Raw genomic sequence first — 19183 nt, forward strand, 5'->3', positions numbered from 1 at the left:
AGGTTCATGGTATGCCTTGTTTTTTTGCTGGCTTATGCAGATGACATTATTGTTATCTGGTTTCTGACTAATTTTGTTATCTGAGAAATGACAACTCTCTCTCTCTCTCTCTACTTTTGAATTAGTTTTAAGGATTTTCCTTTAATCTCGGAAATGGAGTTTGATGTCAATTATAATTTCCTAACATTTTACTTGACTGCAAGTTACTAAAGGCATATATAATATTATTGAGATCGTTGATGGGATATTTGTGTGTATCTTTATAAGAATTAAATAGGAAACCTAGTTTATTATAAGAAGAGAAGGTGAGGGAGATATCCCATCAACGATCTCAATTATATATCTCATAAAATGCCAACCAAACTACGACACCTGTTACATCGGTAGCACTACCACCAAATTCAGTTCCTCCACAACTTCCAATACCCGCGCATACTACCACTTCAACAGTTTCAGGACAACTCAATCCTGTACTGAGTTAACAACCCACGCTCAAACCCACAACCACACCCCCCCCCAATTGTTGACTCTGCCATCACCATTATTAAACTTAGATTGAGCTACAGAATTCTTCAGTATGAAGCCTTCACCATCGAATGGTACCGACACTATTCCGATCTCAATATCATTAACGCTAAACTTCCCTTCAACCTCTCACCAGCTTGGAACCTCTCGCGGCTAAAGTTCCCACGTGTCAAAAAGAGCATCACGAGAGTATAGATAAACTTCAGATACAACACTCGTTCACTTCTCTCCCATTTGCCAACTGATGAGGTTTATTCAACGAAAGTCCCTCGTAACAACTATTGGCATCACCGGCTTTCTTTTCTTTTTTCAATTTTTTTTTTTTTTTTTTTTTTGTTTTTAATTTTTTTCATTTACGTTCTTTAACCTCTTTATGACAACCAAGGATTGGAGATCTGCACTTCTACTTCCTTGCGCTCATTTTAAAATCTGTTTAAAATATTTTCACCCCATTCTCCGACTTAGTTCTTTTTAATGCATCTTCCAACCTAAATTTAGCCACCATCTACCAATAAATTTATTGCAGATTTATACAAATTGAGTACCGTTTTTTAAGCACTTGCTATTCATTTTTTAGTCAAATTCATCACAGTATTATAAGATTACTGTAATTTCACTATTAATAAAGCTTTACATAATGGGGATTTGGACACTTTTTGACCTTTGGTCAATATAAATAATCTTTCATCCTTAAAAAAAATATCAATGTTTTGAATAATAAACTTTACAGCTTTTGCTATAAAGTAGCAGGTGGTCTTCTGTACAACATATGACTGCCAATCAGTATGGTCATGACATCAGAAAGGAGCTTGAAGAATGCTGTACTTCAGTTCACAATATGAATATGGAAACTTTTGCAGGTACAGCAGAACATCGTTGTCCGTCAGGGTGCGGGACCGAGACCATGATGGATAATCGAATACATGGGTAATAGAATATGTACATTGAAAACATTATACATACAATAGACCAGGTCATATATAACTTATTTATTTTTTACGGGGTCATCAATCATAGTACAGATATCTACATACACACCCATGTTTAATATTTTGACTTAACTATTTTAATATCTTTTAACTTAATATTTTGTCTAGTAATGTCAAAAAAAATTTGAAAGAAAACAATATGTAACAGGGTGCTTAATGATTTTGTAATAACTGAGAGCAAAATGGAGGAGAAATTGTTGAAGTTAAACATAAGAAAGACACCTGGGGTGGATGGAATCTATCCAGTTATATTAAAGGAGGCAGCAAAGGAAGTAATCAAACCATTAGCCATAAATATGAGAGCATCATTAGACTCAGGGGAATTCCCCACATATTGGAGATGTGCAAATGTATCCCCAATTCACAAATGGGGATCAAAGGGGGACCAATTCACAAATGGGGAACAAGTAATTACAGACCATTTAGTTTAACTTCTGTTGCAGGGAAAATAATGGAGTCACTGGTTAAAGATCCATTGCAGGATCATCGAGACAAGACTACAGTAATAATTCAGACACAGCATGGGTTTGTTAAGGAAAAGTCTTGTCTGACAAATTTGATTGGATACTATGATGTGGTTACAAAGGAACTGGATGCAAAAAATAATTTTGATATCATATACTTGGATTTCAGGAAAGCTTTTGACACTCTTGCGCATGGAAGACTACTGCACAAATTGGGGCAGTATGGTATTAAGGGTAAGTTGGTACAATGGATAAAAGGGTCGTTGAGTGGGAGAAGACAGTGAGTGGTAATCAATGGACACTGCTCTTAGTGGACTATTGTTATTAGTGGAGTCCCCCAGGGTTTGGTGTTGGGCCCACTGTTTTGTATATTTATCAATGAATTGATGAAGGCATATCAGGCTTAATGTTGAAGTTTGCAGGTGATACAAAGGTTAGCAGGATTGTTAATGGCAGTATGCTATTGCAACAGGATCTAGAAAATATGGGCAGATGGACTGGGAAGGGGCAACTGAAGTTTAACATTGACAAATGCAAAGTACTGCATACAGTTAGAAGTAACTCCAGAGAAACATACCAATGGTTCATAAGTGCCTCCGTGGGCAGTAGCGGCTGTGTGTAGCACACGCTTCTTGATTAGACTGGGGTTTGAGCCCGTGACCACCAAATACAGAGGATGAGGAAAGGTCAAGGAATGACCACAGCATATTCCTGGAGCAATAATCGCGTCTGCTGACGAGGCTAGTGGGAGCGACACGTGTTCAAAGCCGCTAAGTGGATTTTCTTATTTATTGATTTGAAATTATTGTTTTTCTAAAACTTTTGATTTAAATTTAGTAGTATAGCATTATTTTGTGACTTTCTGATTAATCTGGTGTATTTATTCTTTACTCGGCCTTGTAATTGCATAAAAGTATCTGTAAGGGTATCAAATCCACGTGTTACAAGTTGCAGCTCCACTGAACAAGATGTTTTTTAGCCATATTTAGCCGCTTTATTGACAAATTGTTACATCAAATTATTTTCTATAAGCAGCCTATCATCATCATCATCATCATCAGCCATTTTCAATCCACTGCAGGATGAAGGCCTCTCCAGCAACTTTCCAGTTCCTTCTGTTTTGAGCACTGGATATCCATTTACTACCCACAAACTCATGAATTTCATCTATTTGTCTTCCAGGTTTTCTTCTAGCTCCTCTTGGATACCATTCTGTTATTTTCTTAGTCCATCTGTCATCATGTCTTCGAGCTATGTGTCCTGCCCAAGACCATTTTAGTTCTTTAGTTTTGATAAGAATGTCCTTTACTTGAGTTTGTTGCCTAATCCATGTGTTTCTCTTCTTATCTAACAGTCTGATTCCCAGTATGATTCGTTCCATTCTTCGCTGTGTAGTTCTCAGCTTCTCTTCCATTCTTTTGGTGAGTGCCCAAGTTTCACTTCCATAAGTCATGGTGGGGAGTATACATTGGTTCATTATTTTACGTTTCAGACAAACTGGGATATTGCTCTTCAGTATGTGACTATATTTCCTGAATGCTATCCATCCAAAATTTATTCTTCTCTTGACTTCCAGCCATTTATCATTATTACAGCTAATAACTTGTCCCAGATAAGTATATGACTCCACCTTTTCAATTACTGCTCCTTCAATCATTATTTCCCTTTCTGTGGCATACTTGTTCTCATTACTTTTGTTTTAGCCATATTCATCTTTAGTCCAAAATCCTTACTAGCTGTGCATAACTGATTAAGATTTTCCTCTAATTCTTTGGGATCATGGCTTATGACCACAATGTCATCTGCAAATCGTAAATGGTTTAGGTACTCTCCGTTCACATTGACTCCTTTCTGCGACCAGTCTAATCTTCTGAAAGCTTCCTCAAGGGCAGCAGTAAACAGCTTCGGAGATATTGTGTCTCCTTGTCGAACTCCTTTCTCAATTTTAAATTTCCTACTGTCTTTGTCTAGTCTAATAAAGGAGGTAGCACTCTCGTATATTTTCTTAAAAATCATAATATATGGGGTATCAATGCCTTGTCTTTCCAGTGCCCGAAACATTGCCTTATGCTGTATGGAGTCAAATGCCTTTTCATAATCCACAAATGCCAGGCATAATGGTGTTTTATATTCATTTGCTTTCTCCATTAGCTGTGATATTACATGAAGGTGATCCATAGTTGAGAAACCTGTCCTAAAGCCAGCTTGCTCTTTCGGTTGATTCTCATCAACCGATTCTCATCAACCAGCTTATATGTAGACCTAGTCAGGATCATTAGTTTATTCTGAATTGAGACAGCGAGATTTGGAAGTTAATACTTAAGTGATTTAAAAGATTTACCGTTCGTAACTTGCCGCCTTTGTTATACGGTACAATGTTATATCCCGAACTAGATAGCGTTAGTATAGTATATAATATAATAGTCAATTAATCAGTAAAATCTATTAATTTTGTTAAACTTCGTTGTAAATTAAATTGTACTTTTAACTAAATACCTATAACAACTTAGATTACAAACGTAACATTATTAATTAATACATAACTTGATACGGAAGTTATATAAAGGGAACTCGTAGATAATACTTGATACTGAAAAATATATATAGCGTTATAACTGTGTTGGGATACAAGTTTAGGGTTATAATTTTGTACTGAAATTGAACTTTTATTGAAATTAAATCAAAATCATGACTCAGGCCAAAGCAGTAAAGCAAAAGGCTCACACTAATGGGAGTGCTGTGGCTCAGAGGAGAACTGAGGGGGGCAGTTGCCCTTTGAATCACAGCCTTTTAAAATGCAGTTTGCATGATGTTTGTGGAGCAATCAGGTACGGGACATGATATTGCCACGGGGGGATGTCTTTGTGTGCGCGCGCACGATGCAAGGAGTGTAACGAAATCAGGCGACAACTCAGCATTGTTATGGGCCTATATGAGAGCTTGAAGAACAGGTTGGATCCCCTCGAAGGATCTAAATTGAGGGGCCCATCAAGCTCTCAGCTGCCCACATCAAAGCCAGAGCTTGCACTTGGTCATCACGCAACACAGCGGCAACCCCCAAGGTAGAATGCGCTGGTCCCACAGGAACTAGTAGTTGTTGGTGACTCTATTGTCAGAGAAACAGGGGAACATGCTTTGTAAAAAGGATAGGTGGAACAGGACCAGGGTATGTCTGCCAGGGGCAAAGGTTGACGACGTTGTAGAGCGGATATCATCTTTTAAGGGCACAAAAGGTGATATAGTTGTACATGTTGGCACTAATGATATTAAGAGTAGGAGACTGGCAGAATTACTTAAGAAGTACAGGTCACTGTTGAAAAAAAGCCATGAATTAGGGTTGAATTTTAAAGTGTCTGCAATTCTGCCCGGATACAACAGGAGGGAGTATATGATGAGAGCCTTTTCGATCAATTCGGCCCTGGAAAGATTGTGCAAGGCTCAAGGGGTAGAATTTGTTTCAGACTGGTCTGTACTTGATAACAGGAGAGACTGCTTCTACAGGAATGGGATACCCTTAAATAGAAAGGGTGCAAGAATATTTGTTGATGCTATCAAGGCAGTGTTAGGTGGGTCGGAAAACTGCTAGCTTGGGGGGATACAAGGACTAATAGATTAACAGTAGCCACTGGCAGAGGTGAAAGTAATTCTTGCACTGCTTCTATTGGAATGAGCAGAAGCCTGGAAAACAAGATACAGGCTATTTCAGAGACTGCTGGGAGTCATTGTGGTACAAGAAAACACATGGGTTGTGTTAGGGTAGCGAAGAATAGGAACAGGTGCATGTATACTTGCATGTACACCAATGCTAGGAGTTTGGTAAATAAATTTGATGAATTTGAGTTATTGCTCAAAGCATCAAAGGTGGATGTTGTTGGGATATCAGAGACGTGGGACTGGAATTTGGGGAGTACAACGTCTACAGAAATGATAGACAGGATAGGAAGGGAGGAGGGGTTATGCTATTAGTTAAGAAACACATAAAATCCAAGGAAGTGAAGCCAGTCGACATCGCTGGACAGTGCAGTGTCGAGTCAGTTTGGTGTGACATAAGCATTGGGAGATCAAAATTGAGAGTAGGAGTGTGCTATAGGCCGAATGACTCTGAAGAGTATAATAAGAAACTGTACAGGGAAATAGTGGGCCAGTAAATCAGTCTTATAATGGGAGATTTTAATTTCCCAGATATTGACTGGAATTTGTAGGTTGGTCACTCACAAGGCTTTTGTGGATTTATTGGATGATTGTTTTCTACATCAGCATGTTTCGGAGGCAACCAGAGGGAGTAATAGTCTTGATTTGATTATCAGTAATGATTCTTCATGCATTAAGAATCTGCAGATAAAGGAACCACTAGGTGGCAGTGATCACAGTGTGCTGAAGTGGGATTTACTCGAAGAGGTAACTACCATCAGGGGTAAGGGGAAGGGTTATTACTTTCGTAAAGGGGATTACAATGGTCTGAGACAGTATTTAAATTCTATACCGTGGGACCAACTGATGATGTTACCAACAGCAAATTCAAAATGGGAAGCATTCAAAGAACTTATCTTGGAAGCTACTAGGCTTTACATACCAACTAAGAAATATTGTTCAAGGTTTAGGCCTAAATGGATGTCAGATGAACTAATGAGACATGGCAGAGAAGAAAAATGCATGGGATACATATAAATTGACACGTGACACAGAAGCCTATGGCCGACTGGGCTAGCCGGGTGGGTAAAGTGCCTGCCTGGCAACCCAAAGGTCGCGGGTTCGATTCCCACCTCGGGCTTGGATCAAAGTACTGCAAAAACCTTGGGAGGTGCATTATGGCCACAGAAGCCTATGCGCTAACAACTACCAAAAAAAAAAAAAAAAAAGAAGCCTCTGATAGCTATAAGCTGGTCTGTAACCAAGTCACAAAGGAGGTTAGGCAGGCAAAGGCAGATTATGAGAAATCTTTGGCAAAGGATGCAAAGAAAAACAGCAAAGAGTTCTTTACTTATGTAAACTCTAGAAGGTAGGGGATGACTCAGATTGGTCCCCTTAATATCGATAGTTCAACTGTTGATGATCCTGCTCAGGTAGCTAACAAACTAAATGAATATTTTGCATCGACATTCACACATGAGCAGTTATTCAGCGAGGGGAATGCCAGAGGTGTATTCAAATCTGGCAGTAAGATAGACTAGATAGTCTTGTAATAACTGAGAGTAAAGTGGAGGAGAAATTGTTGAAGATAAAAACAAGAAAGGCACCTGGGGTGGATGGGATCTATCCAGTTATATTTAAAGGAGGCAGCAAAGGAAGTAAGCAAACCCTTAGCCATAATTATGAGTGCTTTCCTTGGACTCAGGGGAGGTACCCATAGACTGGATATGTGCAAATGTGACCCCAATTCACCAAGAAAGATCAAAGGCTGACACAAGTAATTATAGATCTGTGAGTTTAACTTCTGTTCCTGGAAAATTAATGGAGGCACTGGTTAAAGAAGCACTGCAGGATCATCTAGACAAGACTTCAGTTATAGCTGGGACACAGCATGGTTTTGTTAAGGGGAAGTCTTGCCTGACCAATTTGATTGGATACTATGATGCAATCACAAAAGAACTGGATGCAGGGAATAACTTTGATATTATATACTTGGATCTTAGAGAGGCTTTTGATACTGTTGCACGTGGAAGACTGCTGCACAAATTGGAGCAGTGTGGCATTGGAAGCATTTTGCTGCTACGGATAAAGGGGTGGTTGAGGGGGAGATGACAGAGAGTGGTAATCAATGGGCACTGCTCATCCTGGACTAATGTTATTAGTGGAGTCCCTCAGGGTTCAGTGTTGGATCCATTATTGTTTTCTGTATTTATAAATAATATTGATGATGGTATATCAAGCTTAATGTTGAAGTTTGCAGTCGATACAAAGGTTGGCAGGGTTGTTAAGGACGCTACTGACGCTATGCTGCTGCAACAGAATCTGGAAAGGTTGAGCAGATGGGCTGAAAATGAAATTTAACAATGACAAATGTAAAGTACTACATATGGGAAAGCAACCCCAGAGCAACGTATCAACTCTGTGGTACTACACTGACAGTGGTAGAGAATGAAAAGGTCCTGGGGGGTAATTGTGCAGGCAGATATGAAGTTCTCTGAGCAGTGCAGATGGGCTGCAAGAGTAGCTCATGGTGTCTTGTCAATGATATACAGGAATTTTTCTAGCAGGGATAAGGAGGTGATTATTCCCTTGTATAAGGCAATGGTCAGGTCACACCTTGAGTACTGTATACAGGTCTGGAGGCATCATTTCAAGAAGGTTGTAGAGCAGCTGGAACAAGTACAGAGAAGGGCAACAAGATTAGTGAATGGAACAAAGGGTTGCTCTTACGAAGAAAGGCTTAAGTTTTGCAAATTACAGTGTCTAGAGACTAGGCATCGGCGTGGTGATCTGACTGATAGAGGTGTATAAAGCCTTGAATGGTTTGAGCATGCTCAATGCTGATGGGATTCTTCCTCTTGCTCAGAATAATCACCTGAGGGGGCATAAATTCAAATTGAGGAAAGACAGATGTAGGATAGATGTGCGGTAATTTGCATTTTGCCAGCAGGTAGTTGGTTGGTGGAACAGACTTCCATCCCTTGTTGTGGAAGTTGATAGCCTAAATAAATTTAAGGCTCAGCTGGACAGGTATTTCGAACAAATGGAGGGGTGAAGTGGAAGTGTTTTTTTTTTTTTTGGCTGATGCTGCATAAGCTTGCTTTCTTGCATCATATGCCTCTACTAATGCTAATATGGCCTTAGTTGCTAATGCTCCTAAAAACCAAATAACAACCAACAGTTTGGTACTACACTTAGGGGTGTAGAAAATGAAAAAGATCTGGAAATAATTGTGCAGTCAGATATGAAATTTGCTGAGCATTGCAGATAGGCTACCAGAGCAGGTCATGGAGTATTGTCAATGATATACAGGAATTTTGCTAGTAGAGAGAAGGAGGTGTTATCTCTTTCTGTACGGCAATGGTCAGCCCATGGCTTGAGTACTGCATACAGGTTTGGAAGCTTCATTTTAGGAAGAATGTAGATTTGCTTGAGCCTGTAGAGAAGGGGAACGAAGGGGGCCTCTTACTAAGAAAGGCTTAAGCTTTGGAAATTTCCACCTATGGAGACTAGGCACCTGAAAAGTGATCTGATTAAGGTGTATAAGGTCTTGAATGGGCTGAGCACGCTGAGTTCTGATGGGATTCTTCCGCCTGCTCAGATTCCGCATTTGTGAGAAAATAAATTGTAATTGAGGAAAGACAGTTGAAGAATAGATGTGCAGAAATTTGCCTTTAGCCAGCGGGTGGTTAATTGCTGGAACAAACTTCCATGTGTCATCGTGGAAGTTGATAGCTTAAATAAATTGAAGGAGGAACTGGACAAACTTTTAGAGGAAATGGATGTGTGAAATTGTTGGTTTTTTTCGGCTCATGCTCCATAAGCTCATATGCTTGTTTTCTTGCATCATATGCCTCCATTACTACTACATATTTAAATATTTCTTTTCTGAAAAAGTCAGTTAGTTTATTTTGTTTCATTATCCCTCAAGCCTTTTGGAAGGCAGTGTTAGAAATTTTTGCACAAAAATAACAATTGCCACTTGCATAGCATTTGCTTCTTCTTTTACCTCAAACCACTCAATGCCCTTTGACAACATAGTTTCAGTTTCACAGTGTCTAATTATGTTTGTTGTTTCATCAGCAGCAGCTTTTTCTTCTTCAGTTTCAGAATCATCCAAAATTGTCATCACTCTTTGTACATTGTCATTGTCATCTAAAATTTTGCATCCAACATCCATATCCAGCCAATCATTTACTTCTTCCATCAAAATATTTTTAAAACCAGGAACATTCGAACTTAACTGCAAAATTTCAGTTTCTTTTGGAATGGTTTCTGTATCACTTGAATATATTTCTGGCCACAACTTATTCCAGCTTCTTTGTATTGTTTGAACTGGAACATCATTCCAGGCATCAGCAACATTGAAAATTACGTCTTTTATAGTGCAGCTTTTCCGAAACTCTATCACATCTAATTTATTTTCTGCTGAAACAAGTATTTGAATGAACATTTTGTTTTTAATGACGTTTCATACTCTCAATCACGCCCTGGTCCATCGGTTGAATGAAAGATGTCATGTTTGCTGGCAGAAAGTGACATGATATTTTGCCATCATCGCTTTTTAAATCACATATGTGTATGTGATGAGTAGGTGCATTGTCCATCAGTAGCATTGCTTATTGTGGTAAATCTTTTGTTGCCAAATGTGATGGTACCTCCGTAGCCAGGTGGGCAGGAGCAGCAGTGCGTAGCACACGCTTCTTGATTAGACTGGGGTTCAAGCTCGTGACCACTAAATACAGAGGTTGCAGAAAGGTCAAGGAATGACCACCGCTTATCCCCGGAGCAATATGGCCTTAGTTGCTAATGCTCCTAAAAACCAAATAACAAACAAACAGCCAAATGTAGCCTCCGTAGCCAGGTGGGCAGGAGCAGCAGTGCGTAGCACATGCTTCTTGATTAGACTGGGGTTCAAGCCCGTGACCACTAAATACAGAGGTTGCAGAAAGGTCAAGGAATGACCACCGCATATCCCCGGAGCAATATGGCCTTAGTTGCTAATGCTCCTAAAAACCAAATAACAAACAAACAGCCAAATGTGATCTTACATGTAGTACAAATATTTTATGAAACCAATCATGAAATATATTTTGGCTTATCCACGTGTTGTTTTGTGAGAAATATTTAACTGGCAAAGCATTTAAGTTAATATTTTTAAATGATCTACGCTTTTTTGGTTTTCCTATAACAACCAAAGGTCTGACTACTGCTGGCATTAGCACATACCATTATTGCAATCTTTTTGCATCTTATATCCCTGTGCCATATATTCTGTCATCAAGGCCAGTGTCTTTTGAGGTAGTGCCTTCCAATTAAAGTGAGTCTCATTGCAGTTGTATATTTGGTCTTTGACCTAAACTTCGATCAGGTCAAAGACTTTGGTTTTGACCTAAATTTCGATATGTACCTCTGTAGTTTTTCATGATAAACAAATCGTTGCACTATCTGCACTTAGCTTCTCACCCTGGATCGATAACTGTCAAATACCATGGCGAAACTTAAATTTGTCCAACCATCCGATGCTAGCCTTGAGTGTAGGATCTCTGCCTAGATTTTTACTGATTTCAGTGGATTTTTTGATTATTATAGGTCCCAACAATGGAATTCCTTGGCTACAAGTTTGAACAAACCATTGAACCATTGCAGTATCCAATTGTTACTTTTTAGCAAGCTTCATTGTTTTATAACTTAACCTTACCGTCAGTGGTTTCCATTTTCGACACATGGTTTTCGATTTTGTCTGCATCACGCTTTATATCATTCACTGTTGTTCTTCCTATTCCATAAACTGATGTTATTCTTGTAGCACTTTAACTTTTTGTTAGATGATTGATTATTTCAATTTTTTGTGATAATCCCAACACTTCTCTCTTACATTCACAAAAGGGGATCGAAGGGTGACACGAGTAATTACAGACCAGTTAGTTTAACTTCTGTTCCAGGAAAAATAATGGAGTCACTGGTTAAAGATGCATTGTGGTATCATCTGGACAAAACTGCAGCAATAATTCAGACACAGCATGGGTTTGTTAAGGGAAAGTCTTGTCTGACAAATTTGATTGGGTATTATGATGTGGTTACAAAGGAACTGGATGCAAAAAATAATTTTGATATCATATACTTGGATTTCAGGAAAGCTTTTGACACTGTTGCACATGGAAGACTACTGTACAAATTGGAGCAGAATGGTATTAAGGGTAAGTTGCTACAATGGATAAAAGGAATGTTGAATGGGAGAAGACAGAGTGGTAATCAGTGGGTGCTGCTCTTCGTGGACTAATGTTATTAGTCCACGAAGTGGACTAATAACATTAGTCCACGAAGTGGAGTCCCACATTAGTGGAGTCCCACAGGATTCGGTGTTGGGTCTACTGTTGTTTTGTATATTTATCAATGATATTGATGAAGGTATATCAGGCTTAGTATCGAAGTTTGCAGATGATACAAAGGTTGGCAGGGTTGTTAATGGCAATAATGGCAGTGTGCTACTGCAACAGGATCTAGAAAGTTTGGGCAGATGGGCTGAGAAGTGGCAACTGAAGTTTAACATTGACAAATGCAGAGTACTGCATATGGGTAGAAGTAACCCCAGAGAAATGTACCAACTGTGTGGTTCTACACTTAAGGTGGTACAAAATGAAAAACACCTGAGTAATTGTGCAGTCAGATATGAAGTTTTCTGAGCAATGGGTTTTGTCAATGATATACAGGAATTTTGCTAGCAAGGAAAAGGTGGTGATTGTCTCTCTGTATAAGGCAATGGTCAGGCCATGCCTTGAGTACTGCGTACAGGTCTGGAGGCCTCATTTTAGGAAGGTTGTAGATTTGCTTGAGTGTGTGCAGAGAAGGGCAACAAGATTGGTGAGGGGAATGAAGGGATCCTCTTACCAAGAGAGGCTTAAGTTCTTCAAATTGCAGCGGCTGGAGACTAGGCACCTGCGAGGTGATCTGATTGAGTTGTATAAAGCCTTGAATGGGTTGAGCATGCTGAATTCTGATGGGATTCTTCCACTTGTTCAGATTACGAACCTAAGGGGGCATAAATTCAAATTGAGGAAGGACAGATGTAGAATAGATGTGTGGAAATTTGCCTTTAGCCACCGGGTGGTTAATTTCTGGAACAAATTTCCATCTGTCGTGGAAGTTGATAGCTTAAATAAATTTAAGGAGGAACTGGAGAAACATTTAGAGGGAATTGTTTTGTAAATTTTTTTTTGCTTTCTTGCTTTCTTGCGTCACATGCCACTGTGATGCAAGAAACTACTACTACACTTCTCTGTCATTTCAGTGGGTTTACTAAATAAAAATTATGAATATATAAAACAAGAGGTTAAAGTACAACTGTATACAGTGAGTTGTAAACAAAGTGTGAGTGACACATGCCGCCAATATCACAATGCATTACGGCATAGTGGGGTTAAGTAATGGTAAACAGACTGACGGTAAATAGGGTGAAGGACAATCAAAGTTCTACTGTATATAAAGTTCTTATTAATTTGTGCAGGAGCATGTGCATGAGGTAGCTGGCACTGGGGTTACACCTCTTTAGAAGCTGTTTGTATGGTCTTGACCATGACAAAAATTAGATCAAATCTTAACATTTGGAAAGGGGGAAGAGCCCATAGTTATTATCTGCAACTGAATGACCAGACAATGGCCAAAAATGACTGAGGAATTTTATCTCCAATTAAAGGTCAGACACCTACTGACAAAATTGCATTGCTACATAGTTCTTGGCCAGAAAGAAGACAGAATACTGAGTTTTGAAAGTGCTGATATGCAAAAAAAAAAAAAAAAAAGAGATGATACTCAGTCACAAAATTACAACCATAGTTTGACCACACCTAAGCTGTGGTCACTGTTTGCTGTTTTATTCACCTAGTGAATGTCCATGAGCCTGCAGCTGTTTAGGCAGGTACAGAAAGCAACAACAGTAATGTTTGGTGTATCAGATTTTTACAGATCCTGGAAAAGGGATTGCTAAAGTTACTCACATTAACTTGTTCATACCAAATTCCATTACTCCTCCATATATACAAATAACAATATGCACAAATTGTAATCATGCACATTGTTTTTAATAAATACCACTTACTTGAAATGTTATTCCATTTTATCTGTGATTTTCTTGAAACATCCCAGTTGTGATAATTTTTAATTTCATTCCTGTAGTTCTCTCTCATTGAAAACAAAGTGAATCAGTTACTCTCTTTCCATGGTTTGCATGATCAGAAACAAACCAGTTATAATACTAGAATACCATCTGAGAAATCGAGCAAGTTCCCACTATTGTAAAATAGCGTCAAAGTAACTGAGCAAAAGGAGTGAACTGAATAAAAGATTGCAATTAGATCAGAAAGATTTAAGTAAAGGAATGCGGTTACATTTCAGTACAGACATTGAAATAGTTCGATTTACAAAAAAAAAAATAAAAAAACCACTTCCAATTGTGAAAACATCACTTTTGTTGTTATGTTTTCAGCTGGGAGGGTTTTTTTTTTTTCAGCACACTCCTGATTTAGATTCAGTATATTTCCATTTAAACAAAAAATTGCTAGTGGTACCACCACTCTAACAAAACCAAAAACAGCTGTAAGTGCTTTGAGTTTTTAAAATTTTTGTGAGCATGCTTTTCTAAGATTTTATAAATATAGTATTAACAAATTACTTTTGTATATACATAGATACAAATATTTGCTTCCATCTGTGTTTACAAATAATCATAGCCATTTGTGAATTTACAAGCTTAGAAAATCTGCATAGGAGGCTGGGGCCCTTTTAACAAGCTCTGAGAAAATGTGGGTTTACACAAGTTGAAATTGAGAAAATCAGATCCAAAAGTTCATGAAACTGGATCATATAATACATGTATAAAGGAAGGAAATATTAATGCAAATAACAACTATAAGTAATGATGGTTTTTTTTTTTTTTTTTTTTTTTTAATTTAAAAAATTTGCTTTTTTAATGAAAATTTTCAATTTGATAATTTGAGTTTCTCAGTAATCCCAATCTAATGTTCAGCTGTAAAGTCAAAATAGGAAAAAATTAATATTTTATAGTTTTTACAAACTTTCAAATTCCTTGAAAAACTCACTCTGGATCATGTACATGCAGTCCAGAAACCTACATTTGAAAGGGTTAATGAATAAGAGATTTGCCTACTTGGTGAGAAATGTTATTTGAATGAATAACAACAATAATTTTAGGTTGAAAGTTAATGGTGTCATTTCAAAAATGAACAATAAGCTCAATCCTATCAGTGATAGCAAGATAAAAAAAATATGATGCAGTGACGCACTTTTTCCTTATTCCACTATGGTTTGGTATGTTTTCAGATTACCATTGAGATCAACAAAACAGCAATAAAGTGTAGCTGATGTGTCTTCCAGGAAGTTGAACAATGAACTGTTAATGAAGGTAGGATCTGCCATGGAAGAATAGTAAGTAATGAAAGAGAGGCCTCTTGATGGATGAATATGAAGAAGAAAATTCTCTTCTCAATCTTCTTAAAAGGTTTGGGCTTCATTGGCCTATCAAATAATGATTGAACATGATTAGGAACTGGCTCTGTGGTCATATCCAAATTTCCTTAAGGAATTGGCAATTAAATCTAAATGGTACAGTTAATTTAAATGGTACCATTTACTGTACCATTTAAATCTAAATGGTACAGTAAATGGTGAAACCCCCTATCCAGTTATGCATCACAGCTAGATAAGAGAATGATGAAAGATATATGCAGTAAAAGATACTGAACTCTGGTGTAAGTTGGTCCCAGAGTGCAGTTCAGTTTATATTTACTATTAGCAGTGGTAAATTGAAGTTGCCAGTGATTACAGTAGTTTATGTGCAAGTAATGGTGACACACTTCATATTCAAATCTGCATATTGCCACAGCTAAACAGTTCCAGGAATGCATAATCAACTTCTCTTGTAAACTTCAACTTTGTTGAGCTTACAGCTACTATGAAAATTGGATGATTTCCAAGGTTGAGTAATCAGTAATTACATCAGTAGAGGGAAGCATAATCAATATTTATGCAATATATTTATAATAATATATTTCATATTGATTGCAATATTATGCAAGTTATCTTACCCTTGTAGTTTTCCTGACATATTAGATGCTCTTAATAAAGTTGTAGATAAGTAAAGTTTGAAATTTCTCAATCAGAACTGTTTTCTGTAAAATAATTACTGAGGTTAATGTTAAAAATCTGATAATTTTTGATTCTTGCAGGTTCATAGTTTGACAGCCCGTAGTCTGTCAAAGGAATTTAGAGAGCATGCTCAGAAAAACCTGCCACGTCCAATGAACCGAACTGTAGCAATTTTAAAAGAGGAAAATTTTTCATCACCTAGCAAATGCACTTCTGGTGAACAAGAAACACTCACATATCAATCACCATTTCTTAATGCCTCATGTGATGGATCTGTAGATGTTGGCCATGGTTACACATCAGACGAAAGTACAACTAGTACCAGTTCTCTTCCACGTATGCGATCCAAAAAGCATGTTTCTCGGGCTATTCTTCAGAGAGCATCATACTGGGAAAGACGTGTAGAACAAGGTCTTTTGTCTGACGCTTCTGTAACTGATGATTTCCCTAGTATTGATACTGTTTTAGATTAACTATATAATCAGAATAATGAGGTCGAACTTATTATTATGTTATCTAACCATTTGTGTCTTGGTTCAGTAGATAAACACAGTTCTTAGCAAAGATCATTCAGGTTTCAAATATTTACTTAAGAGTATAATTTTTATTTTATTTGGAAAGGTAGCTAGCTGATTGTTACTTAGAATGTAAATAAACTGAGTTATTTGTATTGTATTAAATATTGTTATGTTAGGTGTTATTAAGCTTCAAGCATTGTTTTAAGCTTTAACATTTTAGATGATTGTTATATCCTTGTTTTCTTTTTACTTTTACAACATTCATATTATTGAAAGATTTGTGTAACCACACATTTTTGAGTTCTTCACTTGAATTTTTTTAATACATCAAATATCCCTAAACAAAATATATTAACAGATAGGGGATAATGTCATTTGGTTCAGGCCAAATGGCACTTCATAAACAGCTGAGCTGAATTATTGCCTTACCTGAAACATTCTATTCCTAGTTATAGCTACTAGAAGTTAGTAGCAGTTTAAGGACTGTTGTTGTTACTATCAATATTATTATTATCATTAGTTAAGAATGTGGTTTGTATATGAGGCAGGCAGTAAGACAGCTATCATAATTCCATGTTTTTCATTCCCAGTTATGCATAAAACTGCCACTATATATATATATATATATATATATATATATATATATATATATTTTTTTTTTTTTTAATTGGAGCATTCAGATAAATTGTTTGTTTATATTGAATTTTGTAATATTTCATTTTGAGACATTAGTTTTAGGAACAGAGTGTCATTACTAAATTAATAACTGACCAAAAAATAGTAATAAATTCTTTCTTACCAGTATTTATTGCTTGATTATGCCCATTATGGAAATATTATACAAATTATAGATATTGATTATAAATTGTAAATATTTACTGTTTAACATACAACTTAAAATTATTACAGTGCTAAATGTTATTAGTTACACCAAAGTGAAGAAGCATTAATAGTGCATAATTACACATAAAAGACAAATATCAAAGAAATGCAAGTGTACTGCCCACCCTGAAATGCTCAGATGAAGTTATCCATAGAAATGTAAGGAACTTCACATGATAATTATTTTAGCAACACTTTAAATACAATACAATATATCAAGACCTATTTTCCGTATTTGGATACTTTTGAATACCTTGAAATAAACTTCATGCTCCTGTAAGTTATCAACAATTATAGGTTCAGTTTACTTGAATTCGGACCTACTAAGAAATTTAGACATTGGATAATAAACAGTATCTTATTATTTTTTTAAATTAAATCTGAGGACTATATGGATAAAATTGGTAATGCATGCCTATATACAAAATGCTAATTGGGGGACCCTCTTTTTGGGTATATCAAAGATCATAAAATTTTTACTGCAGAAGGTTAAAATACAATAAAATATATAAATTTAAAAGTGTAAAGTAAGCCTAGTATAGTCCCACAGTTATAGCTTTTAAGAAAAGTATTTAGTGATATAAAATAAAAACTGATATAAATGTCTAAGTTTTGTTGTTGAGAAAGGAAATGCATTTCTAAAAGCACAACTGTTAGATTTTAATTGGTGTATTATTTGCACTTTTAGTTTATTCATTATATTTTAACTTTTTGCAGTTACTGTTTTATGTATACAGTTTTTATAAGTAATATATGGTAAAAAAATAAAAATACTATTAATTTACGTTCAGGGGTTTTTTTTTTTTTTTTTTTTTTTTTTTTCTCCTCTCATGACTATCTTCAAGGATTCCATAGTAAATCTAATTACTACCCACACAGAGTTAGTAATCAAGTGAAACAAGCAAGCATATGCTTGTTGTTTGTTCCATTCATCCTGGTGGCTACAGCAGCATTTTAATTGGCTGCGAGGATGATATCTAGTGTTACTTCGTTGTTGTTGATTGAGGTGGTCTGTAACTTGCCACAGGATTCTGCTGGGTCTTTGTGAGGTCCATTTGCTTGGATTCTGCTAGAGCCTTCTGTTTCACTAAAATATAAGGCAATAATAAGTAGTATGATGAAACTGTTTCATTTATTTTTATTATCCTAACTCTGTTAAAGTTTTTTTTTTTTTACATGATTTTAGCTCTCCCATAAGTAATCACTAACTTCAACTATAAAAGATGCCACAATTAATGAGCTATTTTCAGATAAATAGAATTTCTCAAAGAGGAGTAATATAGATATTCCTCCCCTGTTTAACACCTTTAATTGGATCCATAAAAACAGACCAAGTGAATCTGCATTAAACAGTGAATTATGGGTAACTCCTCCCAAGGCAGTTGGAGTGAATAGTATTCTGGGGAATACAACTGTATTACTGTTTTATACTTTACAGCTTCCAATCTGCCATAAAAGATTATATTTTCTTTGTAACTCTTTAGGGCAGCCAATATGCTAATGCTATAGTTAATAATATGATGGGAAATTTGTGTGGAGGCGTATAGATTTAGTTTTGCAATATGCATACCACTGGTCATGTGTGTTACTACAAAGACTACAGCCAGTCTTAAATATAATGCTGTTTATTTATTGCTCTCACAATTGTTCAGTGGTATTGTCACTTCATTAGAAAGTGGTAGACACTATTTTAACACTTGACAAAACAGTTGATAATAGAAGTAGCTTTCTGTGATGCCCAAAATTGCTTCCATTGTGTTACATATAAATTAAAAGATTTGTGAAAGACTCAAAAATATATTGAAAAAGTGAAAACATATAATTGCACAATCTGAAAGAACACTCCACAATGTGAATAAAGAGGGAAAAATTTGAACTAAAATATAACTAAAAAAAAAATCATTAAAAACCTAGAGTCTGTAATGAATGTCAAATATAGTGTTTACAAGTTAGTACAAATGCATCAGATCTACTCGCAGCCAACTACAAAATAGTTAAGATTGACATCATT

At 36.5% G+C, this 19183-nt stretch overlaps 1 protein-coding gene across 1 annotated transcript in view; it reads left to right on the forward strand.

Annotated features, from left to right (window-relative positions):
* Positions 1 to 16245, forward strand: part of LOC150075740 (uncharacterized) — a 311310-nt gene extending 295065 nt beyond the window's left edge. Inside the window, exon 23 of the mRNA XM_090387858.1 lies at positions 15853 to 16245. Within this exon, the coding sequence (XP_090243984.1) occupies positions 15853 to 16245 (393 nt within the window). The remainder of the gene's footprint in view (positions 1 to 15852) is intronic.
* The last annotated feature ends 2938 nt before the right edge of the window (positions 16246 to 19183 follow it).

This window comes from Mastigoproctus giganteus, chromosome 13 (assembly GCF_048544385.1).
Source record: "Mastigoproctus giganteus isolate SK-2022 chromosome 13, ASM4854438v1, whole genome shotgun sequence".
NCBI lineage: Eukaryota > Metazoa > Arthropoda > Arachnida > Uropygi > Thelyphonidae > Mastigoproctus > Mastigoproctus giganteus.